This window comes from Acanthopagrus latus, chromosome 14, assembly GCF_904848185.1.
Source record: "Acanthopagrus latus isolate v.2019 chromosome 14, fAcaLat1.1, whole genome shotgun sequence".
NCBI classification, from domain to species: Eukaryota; Metazoa; Chordata; class Actinopteri; order Spariformes; family Sparidae; genus Acanthopagrus; species Acanthopagrus latus.
This window is the reverse complement of record NC_051052.1, coordinates 16,289,715-16,311,121: the sequence shown is the minus strand read 5'-3', so window position 1 is coordinate 16,311,121 and position 21,407 is coordinate 16,289,715. Positions and strand designations below refer to the sequence as shown.

Below are 21,407 nucleotides of genomic sequence, written 5' to 3'. Positions count from 1 at the left end.
GTCAAGCTCGTTTTGGGTCTACTCTCCGATTTATCAGAAGGCTCGAGGTTTTCACCTGTAAAAATTCCTGCTGATCCTCAAACATGGACCTGGAACCCCAGATAATCTTAAAATAAATGGCGTCATTTTTGCTTCAAACACCACTATTTATCACTTTGAACATGGTGGGAATTGAATTCACAGGTGGTCCGAGTGTATTAATGTTCGGTTGGTCAGGCAGACAGCAGGTTCTGTCCCTGCTACAGAAGCTCACAGTGGCCAACATTTAATATCTTATTTCAGCTAGTGAGGTCTGCGAGCTCTGCCTCTGTAGCAGCTCCACACTGATAAGATTAGATAAGATGAGATGGGATAAAGTTCATCGATCCCGCGCTGTGGAAATTCACATGTCGCAGCTGCTGAGTCCAGAGGCAAAGAAAAACGTGACTGAGTGGCGAATAGAGATGAAACAAGATAAAGAAATAAAAGAATATAGAAATAAAATGTTAGATCTATATACACCTTCTGCCTATACAGATATGAGCCTGATGGATAATAATGCACCTATAATTGCAATATATGTGTGTAGTGTAGGATGATACTTGAAAAAACTGAAATAAATAAATACAATAATCAACTTGGGATATTAAACTATGCGCAAAAGGCCGAGTTACCTACCTGATTAAAGTCTTTGGCTTTGAGAAACAGAACAAGATGACATTGGGTTACATTCACCAAAGGCCTGGAGCTTTTTCATGCTAGCAGCGATGCTCCACCACTGACATCTAACATCCACCTTCGGACGGATGACCATGAAATCTGATGCAATTAATCACGTCCTGTCTCAAGATTATTAGATTGTCAAATACCTTGGCAGACTTCTCTGTCTCCTATCCCAGAGACTACAAATGTAAATTAGCTTTTAACTTACTCTGGTACAGCAAGGCAGCTAAAGCTAACTAAATAAGTAAATAAAGTAAACAAATACATAAAATGATAACATTTAGTCTCAACTGCACTCTGTGTCTACTTAATATCAGCATGTAGTAGTATGTTACCATGCTCATGTTAGCATATACTCAATACTGGATGAAAGGGAAACACCAGTGATTTTAAGAATCAAAGTCTGTGTACAGGTCCTGGCCAGTGCTGCTGCAAGTTAAAAAAAAAAGTTTTCTAAAGGCTTTTGTGGCTCCAGAGGGAGTTGTGTGAAGTCTCAAAAATACCCTCTTCTAGTTCGAAGACTACAAGTTTGAAAACAGGAAAAAATCTGTTGGTGTGGCGTGAGAAAGAAAGTGAGCTGAGCAGACTTCTACAGCCCGATACACATCAAGGATACGTTAGCTGCTGCGAGCATAACGCACCCAAATCTGCCTGTAAGAGTCCTAAACCTGCAAATAAGTTAGCGTTTTTGCACTTCCTGTTCTCTCGTCTTAAAGTCAGTGGGTTCTTTGAATGGGTTTCAGATTAGATGCATGAAATAACATCTTTGGTGAACACAGTAGAAGTTTATAGGATTTGTAGGTATTTTAAAAGGTGTTTGTACCAAGTGGCTAAATGAGACTACAAATGTTGTCAGGGACATTAAATGCCATCACACCAACGCATCATAAACGTATAAATTCATGTGGCTTTTTGTTGAGGGAATCAGGATGATGCTAACTTCCGCGCTGAATATGCCATCCCTGCAGCACTCTGTTGGCAGTCATTTGATTTGATTGAATTGTGGGTAATGTAGGCACCAGGTTTTGACAAGGATAAAGAAAAAGACAGTAATTCTGGTTTTGCATTGATTTAATCCTTGAGGTCATTTTGTGTTATGGGATATCGATATCATAGTTATTTAACATAGATAGTGAATTATATATCTGTGAATTCAGTGACATTTCGGAAACCAAACCGAGATAATTAGGGCCGGTGTTACTACTTTATCTCAATTTCTCTGCCTTCTGTGGCATTTCAGAGACTTTGCAGCTCAGCTTCCAGTTTGAAGTTCAGATAATTGACTCTCTGCAGTAGGTGAATCCACAAGAACTAATGCTCACAGCAAACTAAACTCCATTTTTGTGTTCAGAAGCCTATACATTGTATATTTCACTGGAGCGTGAAGACGAGCTTGTATTTTCAGTCCTCATCCAGAGGACATTGTGCACATATTGACCAGCAGGAAGTTCGATTAATCAGTCGTGGAAGTTTTTTTCGTGGAGAAAAAGTTTTTCTCAGTAAACTCACTCTCCTGAATGTGTGCTGTATTCAAAGGTGACATGATAAATGAAGCTCAGCACGGCGTGCTGTGTCCAACAGGATTGGACTTTAATTTTGGGGACTACAAAGGCTCAAAGAGCTGAAAATGATTTCGGTTCAGCCGCTTTGCTCCTGAAAAGATTGAAGAAAAGAGGGGAAGCAAAAAAAAGGAAACAGGACCATGGGTAAATCCCTACAGTGTCTGTGGGCTGTGTGGTTTGCCGCCCTGTTCCTCAGACCAAATTGGAAACAGCAAAATAAAAAATGCACACGCTTGTGAGCATGAAAGAATAAGACTTTTTCTGTAAAGCTGCATGCCCCAACATGAGATGAGAGGATACTTGAGGGAGGAATAAGTAGGGATGGAGGAAGACGAAGATGAAGAAGAAGGGGAAATAAGGTGACGAGGAGGGAGAGAGAGAGAGAGATTATTAAGTAGATGCCAGGATGCCTTCTGCTGGTTGTAAGCAGAGCTCCACCTGCGACTGCAGGATGGAGACGGATGTCGTGGCATGACTGGAGATTGCAAACATTTTTCCCCCTCGCTTCGGGGCTCCATCATAAGAGCGCCTACCTGAAAATTTCACACCAGCTTGACATTTGCTTCCTGGACGCATACAGCATGCCAGTGATAAGCAGTGCTGGCTTTATATGGCGCACACACACACACACACACACACACACACACACTTTCCCTTGTCCCGGGGAGTAAGCACTCCATTGCAGGTTGCTGACAGAGAGGTTATATACAACACTCAGCGGTGCCAAACAAAAGAGAGCGAGCGAAGAGACAATCCACCAAAGTTCAGCATTTATCAGCACGCTGTGCAGTAAAAGTGACAGTGTGTGTGTGTGTGTGTGTGTGCTTTCGTGCGTGTGTGTGTGCATGTGTGTACTTAAACATAAGAACATAAGAAGAGTCGTAAAGTTCATCATCAGGCTAAAGTAACATCCAGCACATAGAAAGATCTTTGCCAAGTTTGCTGTTGCGAGCTAACATTAGCGCACCATAAGCTTACAAGTCAGGTCAGGGCAGGCTGTTGAAGTTTGTTGAACTAAGCGTTTGATCTCTCATGAATTCAGCCTTTTGTGTACGAGAGAACAAATACCATACTTGTTCTCTTAAAAGTGAAATTGGCACAGTTTGAAACAGACAAACAAGATATTATTTTTGTAGTCACTGCAATCACAGTGAGGTTCATTGACACAAAGGTTTGCACTTATGAGGACTTTGCCTCTGTGATTTGATGCATAACATTAAACATCGAGAGAAAATAAAAAGTAAAACCAGGCCCTGCAAGAGTCAAGAATTACACATCCAAATTGAAAATGTTACAAAAAGAATCTGCCATGAAAGACACATCGAACAAATCTGTTATTTCAAATGAAAACAGTCGTATAGTCCTTGAAAAGATTGTTTCGGCCATAATAACTCTTTATTCAACAATTTCTCAGAGTACATTAAGAAGAAGCACATGCGTTCACTCACGAATACAAAGTTGAATTCATAACCCACACATCATTTCTCATCTCATTTCACTCACAACTCCAACAAGATACAGCTCTGAGTCACTCCACTGATTGTTAAGACTCTTCACTACTTCACTGCTCAATTACTCCTTTCAATCAAAAAAACCCACCAACACCCACTAATGTTTGTCTTTTGTCTTTAACGTTTTTTCTCCTGGCAGCGTGAAAGGAATCACTTACCTATTTTTAGGCAAGTTTGAAACCCTGCACTCACGAGCTAATTGTGGTGTACAAGTGGTGTTTTTTTTTTTGTTTGTTTTTTAAGCTTGGAGCTTTTATATGACACTTCGTAGGAACAATCTCATCAAGAGTTAAATGTTCTGACTTAAAGCTTGAGGATAAAGAGATTTGAGCCGATTAGCTTAATGTCAACACCACCACAGATTTTCTATTCTGTTGTGGTTGTATTTGTCTGAATGTTGTCACAGACAAAATAAGAATTTATGAAAGGATTATAACTAACTTCTGATTTTCACTGATTAACACGATTAGAGGTGCTATTATTTTTCACAGGCTGCATGTTTTAGCAAACAGTGTTATCACTAAGCTAAGCTAATCACCTCCTGGCTTCAGCTTCACACCTGAACACACAGACACAGGGGTGTTAACTGTCTCATGTAGGCAAACTCAGAAAGCACATTTTGCAACCTGCAGTACATTTTAAGAGTTGACATCACTTATAAAAGCCAGGAAACCGATCACCTCAGAATAACCAAGTAAAGTAGACTTTAACATTTAAGTTGTGCAAGATATAAGTGACCGGTAAAATGTTTAGGCTACTTTAGTTAGCACACACATAAGAAGGCAATCAGGCAGTCAAACATGTGTTCATGATGTTTCATACTTAGCATTCATTTTTGCTTCGAACAGACCAGAACCCAGATTTTAGCATGAGGAGTCTTACCGTAATTGACAGAAATCAAAGCCTAAACTGTTAAAACAAGAACTGAGTTTTAATAAACCAGAATCGTCCTTTGAGTTGCGGCGTGCAGCTCAGTTTGTGGAGTCCATCTCGCCTCCTCCCTGCTCCTGAGAGCAGAGCGAGCTCCGGCTTCCTGCAGCTCCTCCTGTGGACGTTTTTAATAGAAAAGCTTTTCGCATGAAGACTGCTGAGCTACACGACGGCCCTTTGATCTCCAGTATTTGTGTGTGTGCATATAGGAGAGTAAGTGTGTGTGTGTGTGTGTGTGTAAGTAACATTATGTGTGTGTGTGTGTGTGTATGTGTGTGGCACAAAGTAAAGGTGAAATGCTCCCTTTCATATTTAATGAGTGAAGATGGGTCTGAGGAACGTTGCAGCGCTCACAGAAGGTATTCCCCGGGGCTGTCAACCTGTTCCCAGCCCTCTGTTATATCACTCACTATCATCTGTGTGTGTGTGTGTGTGTGGTTAGTATGCATTTTAGTGAACGTGCATGGAAAAAAAATAGTGCATCCTGCTGAAAGTTTAATCATTTGTTTTGAGGGGATGGGTGCAGGGGTCGGGAGGAGCATATGGCACAAGCAGCGAGCACTGCACCAGCATTGTCTTGACTTTACCACTCTGCATGCGATGGACTAGGAGGAGATGGGGGCGTGCACAGCAATCTACAGAGTGTGTAAACTAGGCCACGCAGTCACAGGGAATGTATTGCAGTGACCACATGGTATATTATATCCTGTGTTTCTCTCACAAGCTGCAGCCGATCCCTCGGCCCTTCGGAGCGCTCCCTCTGGTCGCTTCCCTTTCTGATTAGGAAGCGTTTCCTCGGCTGCTATCTCCACTCTCATCCTGATTAACTTCACATTGTCACTAATCAAAGCTGGTCTGATTCTAAGCCGGGCTGCGCTGGAACACACTGTCCCAGAGCTCCGTGCTAGATTCAGCTTAGATGCGTTTTCAGCAGGAAAAAGCCCCTCGCTCTGTGTTTCCCAACTCAGTTATGAATGATCATGCTATTATGTGGAAAAAGCACTACAGTCTTCATTTGGGAATTTGCTTTAAATGCTAATTGCTTGTATTCCTGGAAAGCAAACGGGGGGACTCCTTCTAGACAAGAGCTGTGTTCTGTCAGTGAGTTGTGGGCAAAAGGAAAAGAGGAGGGAGGTAACTTTGAAAGTCCTGTCCTGTATGACGGATGGCTGCCAGGGGTTGAGCACGACCAGCTTTGATCACGGGGAACAAAGGCAGCATGTTCTGCTGCACAGTCCACACGCAGGAAGAGGCTGAGAGAGCAGAAGTATCTATGACTCTGCAGTGCTTCTAAAAAGTTAGGAGCAACTTTGTCGAGTCAAAGCTATGTAGTGTATCAGAGCGAGTACTTATGATGTTCTCATGGTTCCCCGAGGATGAAGCCTGATACCTGTTGTGATCCAAGACATTTTTTATTTTTTATCCAGTCCAGATCAGGTCCAAGTTTAAGTCAGATCTTCAGTATGTAACCAGATATCTTCAAACAAACTTTTCTTTATAAGAAGTATCAAACAGTCCCGGTAGCTGACTAGCTCACTAGCTAACATTACATTGTTACTGCTGACTTCTGCATGTCAGTCTCAAATTTTGATGTTTTTTTAATGTTGCACTCCCAAAATCCAGCACTTGTTACCTCTGCTCTCATATATCCTATCAGTGCAGACAGGCCGGGTAGGATCACAGGCTGCTAATGTTAGCCTGTGAGGCACTGCTAGTGTCAAGGTAATGAAGTAGTGTTCCTCTTTGTTTGATGACTTGACTGACAGTGTGAAGATATGAACAATTTCCAAACATCCATGCTTTTCAGTCTCCATCAGATCAAAGGATAAAAGGCATTGTGGTAATAACAGGATTGCATCCGCACATCTGAAGATGTGATATTGAAAATGTCCTGTTATGTCTATTTGCATCAAAGCCATCGAAGATAACTGAAGGGCTGTTCTACTTCAGAGGGGGAGTTTTCAACCACGACCCCTCGTAACTCTTTCATGCTAATTTAATGGCAGTATACGACCGGTGATGATGACCAAGTCGTTGAACTCAACTTCACAGGTCGTAGTGAAGTGTTTCTTGTCAGACATTTCATAACTTTGTCTTTTTAAAGCAGCTAATCCATAGTGTGATCATTGACATTCATACTTTGTTACAGGTCATTTGAATTCTTCTCACAGCCCTCGTGGTGTTTGATCCATCAGTCATTTATGAGTAATCGCCTGTCATGTGCCATTTATTGCATTCAGCCTTTAGCTTGTAACATTTAGAGCCCAACTGTTAAACACCAATATAAATATGTACCACTTGATGCTGTGAAAGTTCAACACCCACAGGGTTTTTGTGCTCGTTCTTGTTGAAGCTGTTCATCTATGCAAAGTTCCCACATCAAAACACAATATTTACAGCGCTGGAGAAGATGCAGAGCATAAATATTTCACTAATATAAACTCAGCCACTAGATCTATCAATATTTGGTGTTATTTTGCAACTTCCTCTTGGAGAGCGATGTATTTGATGCACAGCTTTAGAGAGCCTCTTTAAATGAATCAACGTGACAAGTTGCGGAGAAAAAAAACAGAACGGATTTTATCTAGTTTTTTTTATCAACATCCAATTTTTAATAAATGATATGATCTCAGAATATTCATAAGCCTGCTCAGAGAGAACATCAGTCCCTCCAGTTAGTGTGTTATTGATCGATCCTGGTAAATAATCAACAGTAGAATAATGCTGTGAACTAATTCTGCACAAAGATGTTTTCATACAACAATGGCTTTGTTTTCAGCCCTTCGTCATTTTTATCTCGCTGAAAAATCCAGTTTCAAAATGTATTTATTATGAATGAGAAGGTGTCAGATTGGAAAAACTCATTTCAGATCAAACAAATCAGTGAAATCTGTGATTGTCTTCCAACTTGTACCAGCTATTGCTATTTAAAAAGCATTGTTAACTCGGACCTTAACTCGGACCTCACAAAAAACATTTTTGGTCATGTCTCGAAACACATTTTACACAAATGTATGAAATAATAATGCTGTGACATTTTATATCCCAAAGGTCAACTTTACTGTGAGGTCATGATGTTACACAAAAAGATGCTGGGTGCAATGCTCTTTTTTGTTTCTTGGTGGCTGCATGCTTCGACACCCTCTGTCCTCACCAGCACTATAAAGAAACATGATGTATTATGTAAAATACTTCAGAAACCAGGATAATTACCAACAGTAAAGAAAAAAAAAAGTTTTTATGCAAGATCAATACGCTGCTGCAAGCTCATCAAATTAACAAGCCCTTCATTATGGTTGTCTGTGTTTTGTGTTTTTTTTACAGAGCTTCCGTACGGCTGGGAGAAAATCGATGACCCCATTTACGGCAGCTACTATGTCGAGTAAGTCGGGTACATCTTTAATATGTAATGGCTTTGCTTTTGATTTCCAGCGCAGCCCGGTGGTGCTGTATTAATCATATTTATTAGGGGCAGACTGGCGCTGCAGCCAGGAAGCAGTCGCTCCCTTTTGTCTGCAGACTGTTTGTTTGCAGCGGGGGGGAAGTTTTATTTGCCCGTGTGCCGCTCCATATTTCAGTCCGAGCCCCTCACGCCGCATCTACATCTGTAGATTAGCTCATGAGCAGAGATCACTCTGCGAGTCTGTTCATATCCACCGCTGCAGTCGCCTGTCCTTTCGATTGAAGCTCACGTCCCGTCCTCGTTCAGAGGTGTCATTTCTTTGGCTGGATGCTCTCTACTCCCAGGCGACGGGGGACGGGGCTCTATTTTTAGACAGGCAGGGGGAGTCATTTGGCTCGACTTTGCTTAAGAAAACCTCCAGAACGACACTTGACTGCTCCGCTGCACTCATCCTCTCCAGATAATCTCATTGTCCTGCCTTCTCGTCATGTAAAATATCATGAAAGAAGTCGCCAGTACCCTGAGATTATGTAACTATGTAAAAAATATAGTCAAGCTTCTTCTGTAATTAGCGCCATGATCCTGGGGTGTTCATTAAAAGATAAGGAGAGGAGGAGAAGATGGTGTGTGTTCATGTGAGAGCACAATGCAGCCTGAAAGAGTGAGGGGAGTATCTAATGACAACTAATTATTTCTCACTGGCAAATTACAGTATTTGTAGTCATTGACTATCTTCCCCCTTTCCAAACTAAATTAAGACTGACATGGGACGTTGAAGGAAGTCTCTTGTTTCATGTGTAGGTTCCCTCACAGTCACTGATTCACATAATTCTCCTTGTAAGGCCGCGCGAACGCTGGAGGAAAAGCCCAGAATCGGTCGTTTGTTCTTTTTTATTCAGCCATTCTGCAGCTCTGTTACATAATCATCATAGCCATAGCTGCTTTTCGCGCCAGGATTTTTAGATCTGATCTTTGCCGAGAGGGCGGCTGAGTCAAGTGCAGCAGGATAGTGTGAAGTCTGAAGTCTTTGCTGTTTGTTTCTTTTTTTTTTTTTTTTTTTATCTTTGTAGCCATATAAACAGAAGGACCCAGTTTGAAAACCCAGTCCTGGAGGCTAAACGGAGACTCCAGCAGCAGCAGCAGATGCAAAGCCAGGGTCTGTCCTCACTTCCCCTTCCCACCATCTACAGAGGTAAGACCACCACGCCGACGTCGTGGACAAACTCCATTCTTTTCCAATCATCAGGGAGTTAAGTCACACTCATTATCTGTGTGTATGTTTAGAATGAATCTATCTCTGTCAATGCAGTGTAGTGTTTTTTATTATGTTGCTAACTTCTCAAGTATTCTGCCAAAGTCTGTTTTCTGTACCTCCTTTTATTAGCTCAGAAAGTGTCGCAGTAGCTTCAAATATTAACGTAATGCACCAAAAGTGGATCGTTTGAAGGTTTACCAAGTTAATCATGACAAATAAGACTGTGTCTAATTGGAAAATTAGTTTCAGAGCAGTAATCCAACTAATCAGCGAAATCAAACAGCAACTTTCGACCTTTTTATGGCATCATGACAAATAGATAATATGGAAAAAAGTTGCAAAAGTGCAACAGATTTCAAGAAGAAGAACTCTTACTCAAGTAAAACCATGTCTCAATCCTCTCTGACTTCATGAGTGTAATAGGGAAACTTTAATTCTCTATATGAATTAAGTTTTTAATGTGTCACGTCGACAACTACAGGCTGACTAGACACCATACTTATGCCACAAATTGCTTCACAATAAAAGATTTTAAAAAGCCAATAACAGACATTAAATCCTGACTAAATCATTTAAAAACATTGGACAGCTCTACTAATAAAAAAGATAAACCGCACAAGGAGAAAACAAACTGTTTCATTTTCTGTCCCACATGTCACAGTCAGCAGCAGCTCCTGCCTTAATGAAACTCTGATGATCCGTCCTCTATTAGATAAGATTTTTAAGATTTTAATGATCATGCACCGAGGAAATTCACTCGACACAGCAGCTCGTGAGACAGACGCAGCTGAGAAAAGTGATTGAGTTATAGATAAATACGAAACTATTAAAACAGGACAAAAACATCACTGCACTTCTGAATGACAAAACCAAGTGTATAAACCATCTTACCATCTTTTCCAGGCTTGTGAGACAATGTTAACAGTGTTGTTTATTTACTTTCTCAACTTCAGGAGAAAGCTAGATGCACAGATGTTGTCTAAATCGCCATTACTTATAAAGAGGCTCATTTCGCTCATAAGGAACAGGACTACTACATGTTGATTGTCAGTGGGAGACAACAGCTCGCTCGCTCTCCCTCCAGACTGGTAGTAGTTTATAAATAGTCTTCCTCCCAGGTGAACATGTGGGCTGTAATGTGATTCACTGTTTTGTTTAATGACCGGTTTGTTGCTACCTGATTCCAGCGCTAACTCTCTGCCAGCCATAGCAGTAGGATGTACTGCTAGAAAAAAAACAAACTGTCTGGACTGGTGAAGTGGAGGTTTGTTTCCATAGTAACATAGTAGTCCACCGCTCTGAGTCGCTCCAGTGAGGCTCTCTCTCCTCCCTCTCCCCCCACCTCCACCTCCTTCCTCCTCATCCTCCTCCTCCACCTCCTCCTCCTCTGTCTCCCTCCAAACTTTGATGGCAGTGGAGGATGCCAGCCCCTGTGCCACCCTCCCCAGATCCCCCCTCGTTCAGGTGGGCCCGCTGCCCGAGCGCTGCCACAGCCTGGGCGACCTCCGCCGCTCGCCAACTCTTGGCCGCAGGGGGGCCGCGTACGCTACGTCCTCCTCCGCCGACGTGTCGCCTCTCCGGCACGTTCTCACCCGGCGGATGAACATGTGCCCACATCACCAGCATAAACAGCAGCAGCCACTTCGCACCTCCGCCTGCACTGTGGTGCTAGAGCAGCCTGTCTGTAGCCCCTTCTCCCTGTGGCACTTCGTCAGTAAGTAGGCCAAGAGAGAAGCAAAGGAGGCTGACTGTCGTTCCCATGGCTGCCTGCGCTCGTTTGACTTACTGTAAGCATGCTAGCTCGCAAGCAAGCTTCCCCCCTTGAGGCAGTTGAAGGATTTGTGTGACGAGCGTGTACCATGACATGTCTTATCGCCTGGCATAAGCAGGCAGGAGAGTGTAATCACTCAGTCTATGTCTGGACCAGTGACGGCAAACAATGTATGTAAACTAGCGCACTAGCCATGTCTCCCTCAGAGGTGGAAGAGATTGGAGACTTGGTTGAGTGTGACTAAGCTTGTTGGCTGAGATCCTCTCATTCCTCCACGAGGCGCCCTTCGTCCAGAAATCTCCCAGCTCTCCCTCCTGCAGAAATTTCCCAGTCCTCCTGTAACCCTCTCAAGCATCTTCTCTTGGAACTGATCCCTGATTGACAGCATGTCATTCGCTGAATTTGTGCGCTGCTCTCTTGGTAGCCTTGGGAAGGGATTGAAGACCTGAACCACTGATGCTCTCTGCACCTTTTCTTCCCACCGTTTCCCAGCATGGGAGGAGAGGAACGGATATAAGATTACTATGTTTGGGTGTAACTTGCACGGGAGCCATTGAACCACACCTGCATCTTTCAGCATCTCAGACCCACCTCTGTCCAAACTCGCTAAGATCATACCCTGCCAGTTTTCCTGTGGCTACACCCATCTCTTTCTGGATAAGCTTTACCCATGCCCCCCTCCCCCACTCTGTGAGCACTGCCCTGCACCGGCTTTAAGGTCTTTTTAATCTTTGCTTCACAGTATTACTGTGTGTATTTGGTTGATTTGTTTCTTTTTGTGTTCTTTATAGAGAAGCCGCTGTTCACGCGGGACCCGACTCAGCTGAAAGGCAGTTTCTTGTCCACATCACTCCAAAAGAGCAACATGGGCTTCGGCTTCACTATTATCGGAGGCGACGAGCCGGACGAATTCCTCCAGGTCAAGAGCGTCATCCCCGATGGGCCCGCCGCAGCTGATGGAAAGATGGCCACAGGTAAGCCTCAGGCATGGCTGAAATACAAGAGACTTGACAAAACAACAAACCTGAGCCTTTATATATCCAGAAACTCGCTCAGTCAGTGAACAACCTTCACATGTAGATAAATCAAGCTGGACCACAAAGACACAAAAGAAACTCTTCCTTGCTTACTTTAAATTAAAACATTCCTACAATTCTTAAAAGTTTTATTCCTGCAATAACTGGTCCATTTACCAGCAACCATCCAAAGAACTGGGGTTAAGTTTTCAAGGCCCTCATTTTTTCCACGTTCACATTTTTTTATCAGTGCAGCAAGTTCAAGTAACAAAGTAATGTGTCATCGTCAAACGCAATTACAAAAATATACACACTTTTCTGTATTTCCAATGTAAAACAGGGTACAACAGCATTGCAGCATTTTCATCAGATACAAAAATGAAGAAAGCAGAAAGAAACAAACAACAAACTAAATAGAATAATACAGGTGATGTAAGCAAAGTCTGAGCCCCAACCCACGAAACAGTTACACCACATCATCATAAAGAGCAACCAGGTCAGTTACATCTCAAGAATATGCACACTTTTCATTTCTCACTTGGCTGACGATATAAAAATGTGTTGCCACGATTATAAATGCTATCAGAATATGATTAAAACTCTTAAAATGCCTCTAAAACATTCTGGTGTCACTTTACCTGACTTGCTCCTTGAATAACATCAGTTTCCCCGGATAAATGATGGATAAACTAGAATGGCACTCAATAGAGAGCCTAACTCTGCCAAGGCCCAGCAGTCAATCAAATACAACATATTAAATCGGCTACCAGCCACTGACATACACCTTGGATCCGTCTCTGTATCCAGATCTTTACCAGCAGATTAACTGGGGTCTGTTTTGGGCTGAGATCCATCCTCCAGACAAGTTTTCACTGAAATCCGTTCAGTAGTTTTTGTAAAATCCTGCTGACAAACCGTGGACACGAGTGAAAGCATCATAAATGGGCGGTGACTCATCTCCATGGCATTTTTTTTATAGTTTGGAAGTCAAAGTTTGTCCTCACATCTGATTTAGCTTTCTTTGTGGGGATATGATGGGAAAGTCGAGCCTTCAACCTTGGTGACAGGCTGAGGGTTTCAGAACGACTGACCTTGTGGTAATTTAAGACAAATCATGAAATCAATACACCTTTTTTCAAGTCACTCATGAGGATATTTACGATCATCCCGAGTGTTTTTATCCCAATCTGCGATATAAACCTCCCATCCCTGGTGTGCATGAGCGTCCTGCAGGTGCAACTTGCAGAGCTAGCACTGTGTAAGTTCTGTTTGTGGGTGTATGTGTGTGCTCCGACTGCAGACTTTTCCTTCTTCCATTAATCATAACGGGGACTTTATGAGCACCATAACTCCTGGCTGTGGCCACATGGGGGTGGAGCTGCAGCACATATGCACAGATAGACACAAACAGAGACACTAAGACGGACCAGCTGTACTTAAAGGTCAGGGGATAGAGCTAGCAGGCCTGTCAGTGCTCTCAGCATGCAATGATGCTTCTAGTTGTATACACTGGAGCAAATACAGAGGTTATAGTGGTCATTTATCATACATAATGTGAGCTAGTCAGGGAGTTTGCTCTGTAGTAAAGCCAGTATTCTCATTCACAACACTTTTGTATTGTTAAAAAATACAGACAAAATTCTGTTAAACATTTTGGGTCTCTGTCTTCTCATCCTTGTAGATCTCCCCTCTCTCTTAATTCATATATTCTTCCCCCAGAAATAACTCTTGAATCTCGCGTTTCCACCCTCCTCTCCACTTCGTCCTACCTTCAGCTCATCTCCATCTATCTCACCATCCGTCCTCCATCCCCGCACCTCGCCTCCCCAGATGTTCTGTCCTACTTCTTCTACTTCTGAGCTAACTGATCACAGCAACTCTGCGCTCACACGGACACAAACCCAGGGGCCCGCGGAGGTGTGAAATTCACAATTCCAAAATATTTGTGCCGCTTTTCTCTTCGTGACCCCTCCTCGCCTTCTCCACGACCAAGGAGAACATGTTTGAGCATTTCTTACAAAAGTTTTCTTTTGTGTAAGATGTATTTCTTGCAAGACCACATTCAGAGCAGTTCCAAGTGCAGGCGAGATTTTTCATGTATTTTGGGTGTATTAGCTGTTCTGTTTCTGTGGAACAACAGAGTTAGGAGTTGCGTTAGCTTGAAGTGGAGAGGCTTAGTTTGGATGCCAGAGGCAGCGTTTAATGCAAAAATCAAGTGGGTTTGTTGGTACAGTGTGTTTCAAACTGGAGCGATTACAGCCTCAACACTCGTTCAGCAGCGGAGTTGTTCGACTGAACTGTTTCCATGTGTTTTCTATTTTCAAGATAAGACACCAAAAATATGCACCACATTTGGCATTTGGAACTTATTCAGTGTCACAGTTTGTTATAGATATTAAATGATGAATACACAGCTGAAATGATCTAGACATGAAATGTTACAGATTCCTGGAGGTTTAACTTGATGGTGTCACAAAAATTATAATATTAATTAAAATAATTAGCTTTTGCTAGCAGCTTTTGTCAGCTCCAGTCAGATAATTAAGCTAACAGTAGCTCCATGACTGAGTGGAAAACACTGTTGTTGCCTGGCTTTTTGATTTTTACATTTTTTTACAGCATATTGTAAAACAAGAACAGTGTCAACGTCTTTTAAATATAGGCTACACTTAACACAGCTTGACGATCCATTTAGGAGATAAATAAAGAACCAGTGTTCACATTTTAAAAACATACTTTTACATGAAACCGATGCATGAAGGTTAATGACATGCTGCTTGACCTTTAGAAAAAAGGGACCTCTTACTGTTGTACAACAGCTAGTTCGCTGTTCATGCTAAAAAATCAGGCTTACATTAGAGCAGATAACTGTCTTGTTCATTTAATCTATGCCAAACATCATTCCTGCTGCTTCAGCGTGTTCAAAAAGCCAAAACTCAACAGGCCTGCTGGGCCTTCGTACCGTCTAACAGTCAGTTAACTTATCACAATATCAATTATTAAATGTGTTCATAAGTCTACAAAGTCGTCAGACAGTCATGTTATTGTTCTGACGGAGCTAAAATTCACTCAGGACTTCGTGTCACCCTCTTCAGCCTGACACACACAAACCCATAATCACACACAAAACACTGCAGGCGCTAACAAATGTGTGCGCCCCGCTGAGAGTCTAAACTGCTCTGTTGTCGCGGCCTCGTCTCGGCAGGGCCACAGAGACCTCTCGTTATGTCGGCAGACTCTTGAACACACTATTATAGGGAGATGAATATGTCATAAAGACTATGCAAGGATGGGACGATGAAAGATGAAGTAGCAGCGTCGGCCTTGGTGCCAGCGAGTGCGATGTGTACAGTTAAGGTCAGTGTGATTTAGAATATACAGTGGACCTACAGGAGGTCTAATAATGGATGCAGAGAGAGTTATTTTGTGGCCATGAGTATATTTTTGTCCTGGCTTTCTTCGTTTACATGTCAGTATCTCTGCACATACATGCACACCCTTGTTTATGAACACATTTCTTTATTGGGGTCATCTTACTCGAGTTGTTATACAACATATTTTTCTCCTGAGTCTTGATTGTATCTGTGTGTTCAGTGAAAGTCCCTCTCCTGGCATTAATTAACCCCCTGAAAACTCATCTCTGTCATTCACAATACATTCTTACAATATAACCTTCTTGGTGGAGGTGATTATGAAACAGTTGTTGATTTCAGTCAGACATAGAGAAAGGTAGACTTCTCATTTCTTGTCAGTGGCTAAAAAGCTCAAATTAGCTACGTGAATGAGCTGAAAAAAAACCCTAACCCAGACTGAAGTTTTAGCTTCAGCTAAACGCAAACCTGATTCTGATTTTCTGTCTTTCTCAGAACTGTATTTAACCACATTCACTTTTTATCACCTTCTTTAAAAAAATGAATTTAGAGAGTTTAATTGTATGTTTGTAATAAAACTCTGACTATTAAATAACTATTAGAAATGACAAGTTTTAAGCTATTTTAATGGCCTGTTGTCTTAGAATCTCATCTTATATCTGACACTGACTGGGCAGTTGATCTCTAAGCCGATATTTTAAGGTAGAGTCGTTACTTAAAGTTGCTTTAAAGGGTCACAAGCCACATAGACTGGACAGGTGTGGTGGCAGATATCTCTCAGACTCTTCATGTATAAGCATGCACAGTAGAATATGTGTCTGTATGTGACTCCTTAACTTTGTCTTTTGCCTCGTCTGGCTGCGTTTTCTCCGTGGTCATGAAGAATGAGATCTGTGGACACAACGAGGGCATGGTGAGGTCACGGCACCATCATTTGTTTTCTGCCCGTGTGCTCAGCTATTGATTCTGACACCGGCGCTCAAGCCAAATGTCGTCGGCGTTTACCCAGATTAATTAAAAAGTCCCTCACGTCACGTTGCCTGGAGGTGTGAACTCTCTCTGTCAACACGGCCATTAAAAACTTTTACAACACGCTCCGCTGATATCTTAACCTCGGCTGCTGTCCCTCAGATCAGTCAGCCGTTGGGCTTCACTTCAACAGCCAATCTAGAAAAAGATCAGCATGAACTGCTGTGTTGTTTTATAAGAGGTGCCGCTGACCCAGCCATTAGTGCTGTTATAGTCGCCCGCTCACATGGAGCCGGTGATTAGTACGGTGAGGGTCAATCACGAAAGCACACGCTTTGCTTATTAATCATGAGAGATCTTTGTTTTTCCATTTTGTCTCCCTGCGACACACACTCACACTCTCATCTCGCCTACTCTGAAAAGAGCACAACAATTACGGCTGCAATTACAAAATAATTGTTTTCATTATCAACCCAGGTAATGCTGTTTGTCAGACTTTAGAATGGATCGTAACTAGTGTTCCCACTTACCCACGTTTTTTAAAAAAAAAAAAAAACTGCACGGCGCCTGCTCACTGGAGCACAGAAGTCTATATTTAGTAATGTGGTTGAGACAAAGATAAGCCCGATGTGGAGCGCTTCTGTGTGGGGACATTTAATTGTCACCTAGGTTTTTATCTACATTGCGGTTTATTGCAGCGAGCAGGTAAAAGCACTTGGCCTCATAACAGGCAAACATTTTAGCCACTTGTCATCAGCACTATTTTATACCTGCAGGCAGATAAAGAAATTGAATGTGGTCATTTTTTTAGCGGCAGAAATTGTGTTGATGTACTGCACAGCTGATTGATTACAATAGATAGAACGTTTCAGCACAGTGCAGTTTTTTAATCAAGGTTTTCTTTTACCGGTCTGCACCCGAGGTTCACTGTGCATATTCTAATCTTAAGATAAATGATTGCCTCATTTGAGAAGCTGCTATTAAAATCTAAACCTTGTATGAATGCCAATTAATTTGTTGGCATTTGTACAACTACAGCTCTCAAGAAGTGGAAGTGTAATACATCATCGTAACTGTTTCCTCTTTGTCCGTAACATCCTTCAACTTTGTCCTCAGCCCCCAAAAATTGTCCTCACAGTCCTGTCTCGCTTTCCTGGGATTTGATCTCCCTTCCTCTTAACTTAGACACGTCTCACTAATCAAAACAAATGCCATACTTGCGGCTCATGCCTGAGCATGCGAGATCCCTGTCGGACTTAATCTGCAATTTGCAAGCGACAATTAAACCAGCTCCGGTCTCAGTCCATCGAGCTTATGCCGTTAACTCGAGACAATCTCAGGTTTGTGGGAAATGATGTTTGTTAAAGGCTACTAATAGCAGAAATATTAAATTAACAATGCTTTTACACTCTTTGTATGCCTGTCTAAGGGCATCTTGGTAGCATAGTGTGGTTAAAGCTCATTCCATATAATTGCAATGTAACCAAGTGAGTTTTTTCTTCAGAGCCTGACATCACAAATCCTAATTTGCCTCAGAGAGCGTCACAGTTCATACAGCGTTCAACACCCTCGGTCCTTAGACTCTCAGCTGGTAAAAACTCCCTTTAATGGGCAAAAAACGGAAAAATCTTCAGGAAGAGCAGCATAGGAGATCCAATAGATCAACAAAGATATTGCAAAAGTGAAGAGTGTGGATCCGGGTGTGATTCTGGGCAGTGTGATTCACCTCTTTCCACTTGTTTCCTTTCCTATAATCAATCACACAACATACTCTAGAGCAAGGTTATATTGTAGGGCAGTATTTTTAGTAATCTGTCGGTTTGAGTGATGACTCTGAAATGGGTTTCCGGTACAGATAATGTGCTTTTTTACCAGTCTGAGTATCATCAGAGTCAAATGTGTAAATATCCGTGTCGTGATGAAGGAAAATGTTCGTTCATTCATTCATTTCTGAAAAACTTTTCTGTCAGTAGTCCCTGAGGCTGTTCTGTAAAGTAGTTTTCAAATAAATAGAACAGCTTCTGACCCACCAATGTCAATTTCAGGGACAAACATACTACTTTTAGAAGTAAGTGACTGTCTACAGTGACTGTTTCTTAAAACAAAGCTCTTTCTGTGCGTTTTAGCCTTCTTTACACACATGGAAAGCATTTTAGGTGACCTTAAGAGGACCTTTTTGTGTGGACAGTAAAACGATGATGCTTCCTAAATGAACATTATCCTTGTATGGCGCATCATTGGCAAATGTGAAGTTGAACTGTTTGCTATGATATCTGAGTGTGTAGATGGATTGAATGGATGTCATATTGTCTATATATAGAGGAACACAATCAAACTTGATAATACAATGAAAGAAAAGAGGGACATCAACAGCTGCTGACAGTGCCGTCACTAAAAATAGCATCATCCAGGATTGTTCTTTGAAGAGATATCACGTTTTTCTTGCCTTTTCATGACATTTACCGTAACTAAGCAACCAACCAGAGTAATCAATCTGCTTCTTGTGCTGGTGTTGACTGAGATTATTTCCAAAACTGTGCCAAAACTCTGAACTGGAAGGAGATAATTTTGTTTAAACACCTTGTTTCCAAAGATGTCCGTGTGGACTGGGCCCTCGTTGTGTACTCACTCATCCCTGGTAGCTCACAATAATATATACTGTTTGTAAAGGGGGATTTTATTCTTCTCAAACAGTTAATGTATCTGTATCTACTGTATTAACTTCTTCATTATACGTGACCACTAAGTTTCTCTCTGTCCATACTTTGGTTTGCAGGTGATGTCATTGTCTACATCAACGATGTGTGCGTCCTGGGAACCACCCACGCTGACGTGGTCAAACTCTTCCAGTCGGTGCCTATAGGCCAAAGCGTCACCCTCGTCTTGTGCCGTGGCTACCCTCTGCCCTACGACCCGGAGGATGCTGCCAACACCAACAACAACACCACCACCACCATCATCTCCCCACTGGGCATCATGGAGCAGCGGCCCATCATGGTGAACGGCAGGACGGGCTACGACAACTACCTGGACTATCTATCCCGCACAACGCGCTTCGTCGCTGACCCCAGTCAGGATCAGGCCAACGTCCAGCAATCGCTGCTCACCCCACACCCGGGTGACACCCACCTGGACGGCTCGCTTCCTCCCACCACCGGCACCACACCTCCTGATAGCGTCTCCATGGCGTCGTCAGGTGCAACCCAAGGGGAACTACTCACCCTGACCATGGTGAAGGGCGTTGATGGCTTTGGCTTCACTATCGCGGATAGCGCTACAGGCCAGCGGGTCAAACAAGTGCTGGAGCCTCTGGGCTGCCCGGGCCTGTGCGAGGGCGACCTGATTGTGGAAATTAACAAGCAACCAGTGCAGGGATTCACACACACGCAGGTGGTAGAGCTCCTCAAGGAGTGTGGCGTCGGAGTGGAGACCTGCCTGGTGGTTCAGAGAGGCGGAACAGGTAAGATCAGTGGCAGCAGGTAGGGATGGTGCAGAAGATTTCTGGCTCTCTCGCCACATATCTGTCTGCCTATTCATCTCTGTCATCTTCTGTATGTGTGGCCACAGAAACCTATTATGCAGTCCTGCAGCGCTCAACAATGGCTGAGTGATGCACAGCTCCTCTCAAGTGCCCTTCCTAGTCCTCTTTTCTTTACCCAGGGAGAAAAACAGCTTTGCTCCACTGTGCCTAAGTAGACCCTTCTCTGCTCTGCTCACTGAGCCGTACCTCCTAGTGGTCAACAAATATCCACTGATTGAAGTGCATTCTTTTCGCAGGGCTGAGTTTTTTTCTGAGGCCCTTTCACTGTCATGTCAGTTTTCATATGTATGGTATAGTTTACTTTCTTTTCAGCCTCGAGTATAAGACCCCAAATTAAAGTGTGTCAGAAGTAGCAGAGTTTTTGTGCAAAAATACTGCAAATGGCTCTGAAGTGCTTTCTACCCTGTGTTTTTCAGAATGTGTGGCCCCTTGACAGTCATAATTATGCACTGCATTCTGTCGTGACTCACACAAAGGTTGTGATTTGCAGAATCAACAGGTTGCTGCTTTCAGCTCATGAGTGTGTGTGGTATGTTGCAGGGGCTGTTTGTGGAGTGTGTGTAATAACGTCCCCAACGAGCCTGAAACCTTCAGACAGCTAACTTCTAACGCTGACATTTCTGACATTGAAACAAAAGGAAGGTCCACTCTCATGTCCCCTCTGAATTTGTATATGGCTCAAATGACAGAACGTAAATTGTGTGTGAGCCTGCTGTGCCTACAGACAGAGTTTGCCCTCTCATTGAATTATAGAAGTGTAGTGCATCTGCCAGGGATGAGTCAGCCAAAGCTCCGATGTTGAAGATTAAAACGTTTTAATTAAATCTAGAAACAGCAACATCGGCGTTTCATCACCCAAACAGATACGATCTGTCTTGAGTCCTTGTTGTTAAATGTTGTTAAATGATTCTGTGCTTTCAGACTACCTGTCCTCGATTTATCTTGGCAGTCGAGAAGTGACAACATGTGAACTTAAGCACTCATTTGTAGGACGAGCTGGAAGCCGAACGGATTGGGAAAGCAATACGGATTTTGCCATTCTGTGTGGAACCAATTCGTAGTTATGCATTTTGCCTTTTTGTATCGTGTAATGTCACATACCAATCATAATGCCAGCTGCCTGGTGCCACAGACACCACTGAGAATCACCCACAAAGGTCAGCAGCGTCCTCTGAATAGATTTATTGCCGTTTATTTCTGTATTAGGCCGGCCACATCTCTGCCAGTGAGCAGGGAGCCAGCAAAGAGGAAGAGGAGACGCAGAGTGAAGTCTTGCAGGAGTGGAAAATCTGGTCATTTTCTCACCCAGAAAAGGGAGATGAATAAATATTTTAAAGCCTCTATGTCATCTGCCAGCACATAAACACACACACACG

The 21,407-nt window shown here is 42.7% G+C and overlaps 1 protein-coding gene across 12 annotated transcripts in view; it reads left to right on the top strand.

Moving 5' to 3' along the window:
- The window catches only part of magi2a (membrane associated guanylate kinase, WW and PDZ domain containing 2a), a 266,178-nt gene that overhangs the window by 208,628 nt on the left and 36,143 nt on the right, over positions 1–21,407 (top strand). For all 12 annotated transcript variants that reach the window (XM_037122094.1, XM_037122093.1, XM_037122090.1 and 9 more), the window contains 4 exons: positions 8,030–8,087; positions 9,179–9,300; positions 11,926–12,108; positions 19,267–19,950. In XM_037122094.1, coding sequence (XP_036977989.1) covers positions 8,030–8,087; positions 9,179–9,300; positions 11,926–12,108; positions 19,267–19,950 — 1,047 coding nt within the window. The remainder of the gene's footprint in view (positions 1–8,029; positions 8,088–9,178; positions 9,301–11,925; positions 12,109–19,266; positions 19,951–21,407) is intronic.